Source organism: Rhincodon typus, chromosome 12, assembly GCF_021869965.1.
Source record: "Rhincodon typus isolate 14 chromosome 12, sRhiTyp1.1, whole genome shotgun sequence".
In the NCBI taxonomy this organism is placed as follows: domain Eukaryota; kingdom Metazoa; phylum Chordata; class Chondrichthyes; order Orectolobiformes; family Rhincodontidae; genus Rhincodon; species Rhincodon typus.
Genome location: NC_063343.1, coordinates 47,758,427 through 47,768,561, shown reverse-complemented (window position 1 = coordinate 47,768,561; position 10,135 = coordinate 47,758,427). Strand labels below are relative to the sequence as shown.

The window sequence follows — 10,135 nt, the reverse complement described above, 5'->3', positions numbered from 1 at the left end:
GAAGTTGTTGAGGGTGAGGACGAGTTCGGCTAAGCGGATGAGGGTGTCAGTGGAGGGGGACTGGTCGGGCCTGCGGGACAGGATTTTCCCTTTATAAAACACCCCTACACACATATACAGTCACAAAAAAATAACATGGATGTCATCAGTGATAGGAAAGACTGGGAATGCAGTTTAATTATCCAGTGGGTTTGCTGAGATGTTCCTTTTGGCTTGTCAGATCTTGCTGTTCCTTGATCTTCCTTTTCTAGTTGCTTTCACTTGCTTGCAGAAGGAACAGAGTGACTGGTTCATTCTATTAAATCCCTGACTTATTGGGTAAAGCCACAGGTTACGGCAATAGGTGAGGGGAAATAACTTGGCTTTATTCAGGATGAAAGTGGTTTTTACTGCACACAAAGGACAGGTTCTTTCTTTGCGGAGCTCCAATTGCTTCCGAGTGTACATTCACACACGTAAACTGTTTAGCTGCCTGAGAGCCAAAAACATATTTTGCGGCAGACAGAAAGCGTTTGTCATAGATAACTGGTCACCATTCTACAGACAAATCAGTAACATGTTGCCAGCCAAATTTCCCTTTGTGCACATCCCCTTGTCCCGAGCTCATTTATACTAACTTTCCCCACTGTTCAAACAGCAGCACTAACAATAAGTGATGAGAGCCTACTTTAAAAAATGTGTAGGAATTGTTTCCACGATCTTTGGTTTTTAAGACAGTCTTTTTCCTGTTTCTGTCCACAATCAAAAATACCCAACAATAAAGAGATATTGTCTTTACATTGTTGACTATATGCTATATGAGCCGCCTTTGGTGCTATCTATGTGGGTGAATTGGAATTAACCTTTCAATGTATCTTCTATATTTTCACAGGAGTTTATTATGAGTTTCTGCCTTATATTCTGATGGGAAGTTTGACCATACTTTCAGCAATTCTGATCTTGTTACTGCCAGAAACAAACAATTTCCCTCTCCCAAACACCATTGACCAGATGCAGAGAATGAAAAGGTAAAATTACACAGTCTGTATGATTCAATTTTTTAAACTTTCTGTCCTAAATGATGATGCAATGCTTTAGTGTTGAACATTTCCCTCGGTGCTTCACAGAAACCAAAGAACAGCATTCATTGTTCATGATAATGTGGTGAAAAGACTAGATAAGTCAATGTCTTCTACATATAGGGAGAGATTCAAAGAGATAGGGTATTTGGAGACAGAGTGTCAGGGCAAGGGGGATGGAGTACAGGTCAAGATTAGATAACCAGAGAAGGATATATTGGTTTGGAGAAGATTGCAATGATATGGTGAGGAGAAGCTGTGGATAGATTTGTATATAAGGTTGTGAATATTAATTAGAATCAACAATAGAACAAAGTGTCAATTTACAGCAGTAAGCAAGGAATAATAGATGAGTGAAGTGTTGTAGAGAACAGGATGTATATTGTAGAGCTTGAGATAATTTAGTGCTTCTGGTGCAGGCCACAGCAATGAAGTCATCTCCTTTTAGGAATCCTCCACTTGTGATGATGAGATCTTCCAATGAGATTGAAACTTGCAAAATTTGATGAGGGAGGGTTTCAGATAAAGGAGAGAGAGGCAAAGGATGTTATTCCAGGCGAGTTATCACTCTTACTCTCTGTAATCAAATCCAATATGTTTTTTCCAGTGCAAACTGGGTCATGTGATCTCATTTTTTAAAGTGTGCAAACTGGCACCTCCATCCAAGCAGCTTATTACTTGAAAATGCTACATTGCTGTTGCTGTAGTTAGTGTCTTTTGCTTTGCTAAGTATTCTTTACAAAAAAATTATACATGCAGTCAATTTTATTACAGATTAGTATTTTTGAAAACACATCTTCGTAACACAAACCTGATTTTTTCCATTTTTCTACTCGGACTGCCCATTTAGTATCGAATGTAGAAGGTTTGTGATTGGATTTTCTCTCATTTGAGTTGAATGTTCATATAATCCTGAACTTGACTGAGAAATGTAGGTTCCACAAGCGCAAAGTCTGAACCCCATCTTCCCTCCCAACCTATCGCGTTGTGTATTCCCTTGGTAGCCCAATTGATCCAAATCACTGTAGAACTTTTGTTAAAGGCAGTATGTAAATGTAAATTACATTTTACTCATGCGAGAGGAAGCAGTCCTGGAGTGGAGACCAGGGAGGGGAAACAGCCTTGGGTGGACGCCAGCGAGGGGAATCATGTCCCAGGCAGAGGCCAGTGAGGAGAAGCAGTCCCAGAGTGGAGGCCAGCAAGGGGAATCAGTCCCGGGCAGAGGCCGGCACATAGAATTGAGTCATGGAGAAAACTTACATTGGAGCAGTTGAGAGTCAGTGCAGAGTGGACTGGAGGCTTTGAGCAGAGCTGTTGGACTGGGGTCTGGTGCAAGCAGTCAGACCATATGGGGAAGCCCCTGTGCTCAGCTACTGCAATATAATGTTTATGTGTAATTTGTTTCTCTGACTGTAGTGACTATCCTTTTAACTATGTCTTATTTCTGCAAAGTAATGTAACTACTTTTCTTTTTTATTCCTCTTTTTGTACCTAAGATTTCTACCTAGATACTTGCATTTAAGATGGTGCCATAAGACGTGACATTGTAAAACTTTTCACTGTAATCCTGTATGTCTGTACTTGAGTACATGTGACAGTAAAGGATATTCTATTCATTCTATTCAAAATAAATCATGAAAATATTGCTGAAAAACTGAATGTGCCCAGATCATTAGGACTGAGTGGATTTAGTAAAAATTAAGCTTTTAGGGCGTTCGCTAACGTGTTTCAGCACTGAAATTCCTTCATACAGGAACAAAATCAGAGTGACTCAGCATATGATTACTTAATTTTCTGTGAAAATGTCATTTTTGTGCATGGCCTACCACTTCCCTGGTATGATCATGTATTAGAGCATTAGCACATTTCATTTTCGTACAGAATGATACTGAACATTTTTGAATTAAATTTTTTTCTTTATTCATTCATGGGATGAGGGCGTCATTGGCCAGGCAGCATTTATTGCCCATCCCTAGTTTCCCACAGGGCTGTTATGAGTCAACCACATTGCTGTGGGTCTGGAGTCACATGTAGGCCAGACCAGGTAAGGATGGCAGTTTCCTTCCCTAAAGGACATTAGTGAACCAAATGTTTTTTTTTTAAATTAATGTTAGGAATAAAGTGATTGTATCTACAATTGAAGTGTGATAGGAAAATTACAGTGAATGTCTATTCCTTTATGACAGTTGCTGATTGCTCTATTACAGATTCAAAGGTGTTTGCAACCATCGCTATCATCTTAATACAAATGAAACGACCACAGAAGTCAATTGTGTGGCTATTAAAAATGAGAAAATTTGACCCAGTTTTGGTGATAAATCTGAAGCAATGGAGCACTGGACATTCATCGTTTCTTTTCAGTTTATGCCACAGTGTTCACTGTATGGTAAGTTTGTTGAGAAATGCAACACAGATAATCCACGACCACAGTCAAATTCTCAAATCCCAAGCATGCAGCCCCATTTGATATGTTACACAATGTTTAAAAAAAAATTCACTGGACTGGACTTTTTCTAAGGTCTTAGCCAAACAGTTTGTTGCATTTTTCTTTTACTATCCTACGTCTCATTGCCTCTGTTCATTGGATAGGTTCCTCCTGACAGTACAATTTTGCTAAAGACACTGACGTAAACATCAGCACCAGAGAAATAAAATTACTTCAGTCAATGCTTGTCCCTTGGCTCCATAACAACCAATTTTGGGCCTAAATCCTACTGTTGGTATAAGATTAGAAATATGTCATCAGGTTAGAAATTTGGAACATAAATGCTATTCAGTCCAGCATTCAATTAAATCATGGTTGATATTAATTTTAACTCCACCTCTGACACTCCTTATTTCTCATGCTCAACTAAAATCCATCATTTTCAGTTTATACATTTTTAATTTTCTAGCCTCAGGAGCTTCTTGTGAGTAGGGTTGAAGGTTTCAATGTTCTTTTCTTTTAGTCATTTATGAAGTCCACTGACATTTATTGCCCACTGTTAATTCTCCTTGGCAAGGTAGTTATACATCTTCTTGAACAGCAGCAGTCCATGTGATGAAGGTACATCCACAGTGCTAGCTGAGACAGTTGCCTAGGATTTAGACCCGTGGTTCTAAGTCAGGAACATGTGAGACACGGAGGGGCCATGCAAAGAACAGAAGTATGTCACTCAAACCTGTCCCGCCATTCAATATGATCGTACCTGATTTGTTTGAGTTTCAAAGTGTACATTCCCATCTACCCAGGATAACCTTTGATCCTGTTTTAAAAATATTCAATGACCTTCCATCTTCTGAGGCAGAGAGCTCCAAAGTCGCTGAGAAAGAAAAAAAAACTTCTCGTCATCACTGTTCTAATATACTGTTAAACAATGCCCCCTATTTTAAGACTGACCCACAAGATGAAAGATCCTTTCCACATCCACCTTGTCGAGACCATTAAGTTTGCCGGTTTAGAAGGTGATGACAAAGGAAGCTTGGTGATTTGCTGCAGTGACTCATGTGATGATGCTAAGCTTCTTCAGCAATGTTGGAACTGCACTCATCCAAGCAAGTGGAGAATATTGCTGAATACTTCTTGTACTTTATACATGGTAAACAAGTTCTGGGGGGTCAAGAAGTGAGTGTCTCACCATAGAATGCATAACATCACCATAGAGGTCTACATTGGTCTAATTTCAGACTTATGCCTCTTAATTCTTGACTCTCCCACCAATAAGCAATTTCTCTCCGTCTACATTGTCAAATTGTTTAATGATTTTAAGCATCTCACTTGCATCTTCCATGTAAAAGGAAATTCAAGCCTGGTCTATAGAATCTGGACTCATCATTTCATTACTCAGCTCCAGTATATTTATGTTCCGGGGGATATTTTGGTAACTCACACTAAGACTTGCAGCTTTTTTTAATTACAAATCTTTTTTTTTATAATTCCCACACCTGGTGATACATGGGCAAACAAAACGTGTTTATATCCGTTACAATCTCTAGGTTTTTCTATTGCTAGAGGCTATAGCTTGAGTGGTGTAACTCTTCATCAAGCATGAGTGACCAGGAGACTTTTCTGCTCTTTCTGCCTGCCATAGAAGCATTAGAAATACTTACAGATTGATATTAGCCTGTTTGGCCATATTACAAATTTATCTTAAGTAGTCATCAAACACCAGAGTGGCACTGAAACATGGAGATTTGGCTGTGAGGCAGAGAAGATACCTACTGCACAAGACTTCCACATCCCAAATCTACCCAGAAGAGTTTCCACCACTTCTTCCTTCTCATGTTCTTTCTCATGATTCCTTTATTAATATTGCTGCTCCTCCACCTTCTACTAGTTCACTGTCCTTTTAAAGTTATTGTTACGTGCATTATTTATCTCCTAGTTACACCCAGCTTGTAACTACGTCTCAGTCATTGCAAGGCCTCAGTCAAAATCACTATATTACAGCCTATAAACTGGATTGTGCTTGAATTTGTTTCTTCCAACCCTTATGCTTGTTCTTTAGGTTCTTCTTTCAGGAAACGTTCCCACAATATTGACCCAATATTGTTTTTTTCAAAATCTTAATTGTTCTACTCACCATTTTTCACCACTTCTCTTTCACTCTTAACAGCTCTTTTGCTTTCCTTTTTTCTGTATCAGAGCTATTTCTATACTGTTTGTGACCTAGAGTATGTTTTTATCTGACATTTCCCCTAAATTGCACAGCCACACTGTCATTGCAGCAAAGTAAATGTACCCACACAAGCTGTATATGAATCAGCCTCTTTTATTCATTGTGAATGCATAATAATTTGAAGGGCCTGTGCTCTTAAAAAGGCTGTGCACTACAAAAAAGGAACATATATTGCGCCAATCTCTTGTTTTCCTCTTTAGACAATTTTTACTTCACTTTTTATTTTTTCTTGAGCACTCCTGATTTGAAATTTGCAGTCACTAACAATGTGACAACACGCATCCCGCACTGATCTCAAAGGAAGATACATACAATAATCTAGTCATCTCTAAGACATTAAACTCACATCTGGCTGTCACCTTCAATTTGAAAATGACAACTCAAGGAATCTGCAGGTAACAAACAATAGTGATGCCATCAAGCAAGATTAGCAACCTGTGAAGATTTCTCACAAACAGTAAACTCAGAAGTAAGATGTTCTAATTATTTCTACATTTAAAATTTACAGAGGGCAAAATGAAGATTGGTCTATACTCACTAGAAGCTGAAATATCTTAAATAAGTTTTTTTTAAGAAAGATGGGTTTTTTTATTGTAATAAAAAATGAACGTTGTAATGTTGGGAGCCTGTTGCAGAGGTCATTGAGTCATACAGCATGGAAACAAACCCTTCGGTCCAACCAGTCCAGGCCAACCATAATCCCAAACTAAACTAGTCCCACCTGCCTGCTCCTGGCCCATATGTCTCCAAACATTTCCTGTTCATGTACTTATCTGAGTGACTTTTAAATGTTATAAGCATGCCCACATTCACCAGTTCCTCACGAAGTTCATCCCACACACGCACAACTGCCCCTCACAACTATTTCAATTCTTTCTCCTCTCACCTTAAAAGTATGCTCCCTAGTGTGCCATCTACCCTTGTTGCTGCTTAATATTTTAGTGTTGAGAAAGTTCATATAAACTCAATGTTTTTTGAAGTTTACCATACATAGGGACTTCAACTCTACATAAAGGAGAGGAGAATCACTGACATCTTCTAGGTTTTTGCATTTAACAGCACACATACAGAGGCTAGACGTTTTTGTCCACTTCACTGTCTTTACAATCTAAATTTAATGCATTTTTTAATGTCCTTTCCAAAATAATTCTTGACCTTCTATCAACCTGCTCCCATTGTATAACTCATTTCTGCTCCACAGAATGGAACCTGTATTCTCGTGCCAGTCCTTCAACCATTTATTTTGTTTTGTTACAAAAACAGAAATTGCTGGAAAAACTCAGCAAGTCTGGCAACCTTTGTGGAAAGCAACCAGAGTTAACATTTCAGGTCCCGTGAACCTTCTTCAGAACTGACTGTAGCTAGAAAAACGTTGATATATGCTTAAGACGGGGTGGGGAGAGGAGGGAGGAGTAAATGATAGGTGGAGATGGAGCCCATAGAAAGAGAATAGCATGGGACAGATAAAGGAATAGGTAATGGTCAGTCTGGGAGAATCAATAGCTGCTATTAGGGACCATTAGTAGCTGACAATGAGTTGGTTATAATAGTATCCCATGTGATGAAAGGCCTGGTGTGTGGGATCAGGAGAACAATGTGGAAGAGGCTGATCAGGCCCAAAAATTATTGAACTTGTTATTGAATTCTGAAGGCTGCAGGGTCCCCAAGTGAAAAACGAGATGTTGTTCTTCCAGCTTGCGCTGAGCTTCATCGGAGCACTGCACCAAGCATGAGTCAGAGATGTTGGCCAGGGAACAGGTTGGTGTGTTCAAATGGCAGGCAACTGGAAGATCAGGGTCATTTTTGTGGCCTTCTCCCAATCCCCACACAACTTCAGCATATAAGCCAAACCTATCCTAGCTACAATCAATTTCAAAGAAGGATCACAAGACCCAAAACTTTAACTCTGCTTTCTCTCCACAGATGCTGAGTTTCTCTAACAATTTCTGCTTTTGTTTCTAATTCCCAGCATCCACAACCTTTTTTAAAATTTATTTTGCTGATCAGTTTGTTCCACAGGCATTTTCAAGATGATTTGGATAAAATTTCGAGATCACTACCCTCAAGGTCCTGCTTTTAAATTTAACTCCTAGTTCCTGATAACCCCGTATTAACACCTTTTTCCGAGTTGTATGACTCTATGACCTGTCCTTCCTGTATCATTTGTTCCAAGATTTGGAACCACTGGATATTCCCTTCCCTTTTCAATCCCTTCTTCAATTGTTCTGAGGTAATAACACTATGTAGGAACTCTCCTATACTTACAGTCACAATTGCAAAGATGAACTCCACAATGACTGGAACTTTTCTGTTGTGGATGTTCTTTCCTCAGAATGCCTCCTACTCCATAGTGTCAAAGCGTTCATTCCGTCCATGCTAAAGTTAAAACAAATTAGGGGTCCTTTTGTTTGGGGCAATATTAGATAATTGGAGTAACAATAGAAAAAAATATTATGGCTGAAATGAGAAAGATCAGAAAATATTACATTCATGGTCAACAACATGGAGGTGATCATTTTGTTGAATAGAAATATAATAATGTGCCTTGTGCAAATATTTTGGCTTGATGTTTAGAGATTATTTTAGACATAGTACACAATGTAAACAAATACTTATACTGCTTCTTTAAACATACCTCATATTCCAGAACTAGATCTGGACACATGTCTGCAAACATTATTTGATTATGAGTGCAGTTTTTGATAATGTTTAGTTAATTGTTATTTCATTTTTCTTCATTTATTCTTTTGAGCAATGTTTTTGCTATGATACCGGGATGATTATTTATTCTCCTTACTAGGAAGTTTCATTATTAAATCTGCAATAATGGATAAATGAATACAAACAATTCAGCTGTTATTAAGCATTTCAGTTGTTAATCTGAATTGTAAGTGATGTATGAAATTCATTGGAGCCTCTTCATTTATTTAGCAACTAATTTCTATTATTAATTTAGACTTAATAACAATAATTGAAGATAACGTAGGAATACTGTAAACTTAATATTGTCACAGAATTTGCATGCAAGTCCAGTTAAAACCTAGGTTACATTGTTTTAAGTGAATAGATTTTTATGTTTGTACTTTCTTTTGTTCTGTATAACAACATATCACAGTTCACAGTATTGAGGCAAACTTATTGAGCTCATGTGACCATAATGGTGTTTGTTCCAAATAATTTCTTCATGAATGACTATACCTCCTGACTGAAGAGAAGTACTCTTTAATATAAATAAATATGGTTTACCAATAAATGAGGTTTATTTTGGCTCAAATGAAATAAAGCATTGTACAGAGGCATCTGTATTCCAACTGTACTGTTTTTGCTGAGGTTGTTGGTTCACTGAGAGCTCTCCACTTTGCAAATGCTAATCTTATTCATTTCCCAATTCTTTATTTTGTTGATACAAACATGTTCCAATTTTCTAATCTGTCCTTTTCAATTCCATATGGAAACCACAGTAATATACTGCAAACTCCAAATAACAAGGACATCTGCACGTGCCTACATTACAATGAGATGGTCTCGCACATTCCACTCTCTCTACCTGATTTGCCTCAGCAACCTGAAAACCAAGCGATCCAAATCAGTCAACTTTTCCACTCTAACTGTATCTGATCTTTCTCATACAACCTGCCTCACAATTTTCACCCCATCAACTACTGCCATATCTATATCAACCAATATTTTGTCAGAATCTTCTTCTGTAGTAAATACTGATACCAACCACTCATCAAGCCTTGCTATGCACTTTTAAGATACATCACTGTCTTTTTCAGCAAGAGGCCTCACCCACCTCTTTCTATCCTTTTACTATTTACATGCTGGCAGAAGATTTTTATGTTCCATTTATGTTAACAGTCATTATACTCACTTTTTCTGTCTTTATCAGTTTTATTTTCCTTTCCACCTTATTCTCTCAATGTATTGTTTTTGGCATTGTTCTTGCTTAAAAATTTAAGCTGACATGCATCATACATCTTTTATTTTGTTACTTTACATTTTCTACCTCCTTTGTCATTTAAGGAACTCTGGCCTTGATTCCCCTCCCACCCCCCACTCTTTCTGAAGTATATCGAGTCTTTACTTGAATCAACGATCACCCTTTGTTCAACAAGTTTTCCTGTCAGTCGTCAGTTCCATTTTATACTGATTAAATCCCCTCTTATCCCATTGAAATTATCTGACTTCCAATTTAAAAGTTCAATTTGACTTGCTCATCCTCCTTTCCATTACAGTTCTGAGCCTTATCGTTAAGTGATCACCTTTCCCTTGTGTTCTTCCACAGTGCTACTTACCCAACTTCATACCCCCACCCCAGATCCAGCAATACCCCCTTCCTAAAACAAAACGGAAAGAACTGCAGAAGTTGTAAATCAGAAACAAAAACAGAAATTGCTGGAAAAACTCAGCAGATCT

At 38.0% G+C, this 10,135-nt stretch overlaps 1 protein-coding gene across 1 annotated transcript in view; it reads left to right on the top strand.

Moving 5' to 3' along the window:
* LOC109932295 (solute carrier family 22 member 5-like) overlaps positions 1-8,969 on the top strand; it is a 106,295-nt gene extending 97,326 nt beyond the window's left edge. Inside the window, exons 9-10 of the mRNA XM_020531530.2 lie at positions 872-1,007; positions 3,266-8,969. Coding sequence (XP_020387119.2) covers positions 872-1,007; positions 3,266-3,359 — 230 coding nt within the window. The 3' untranslated portion in view covers positions 3,360-8,969. The remainder of the gene's footprint in view (positions 1-871; positions 1,008-3,265) is intronic.
* The last annotated feature ends 1,166 nt before the right edge of the window (positions 8,970-10,135 follow it).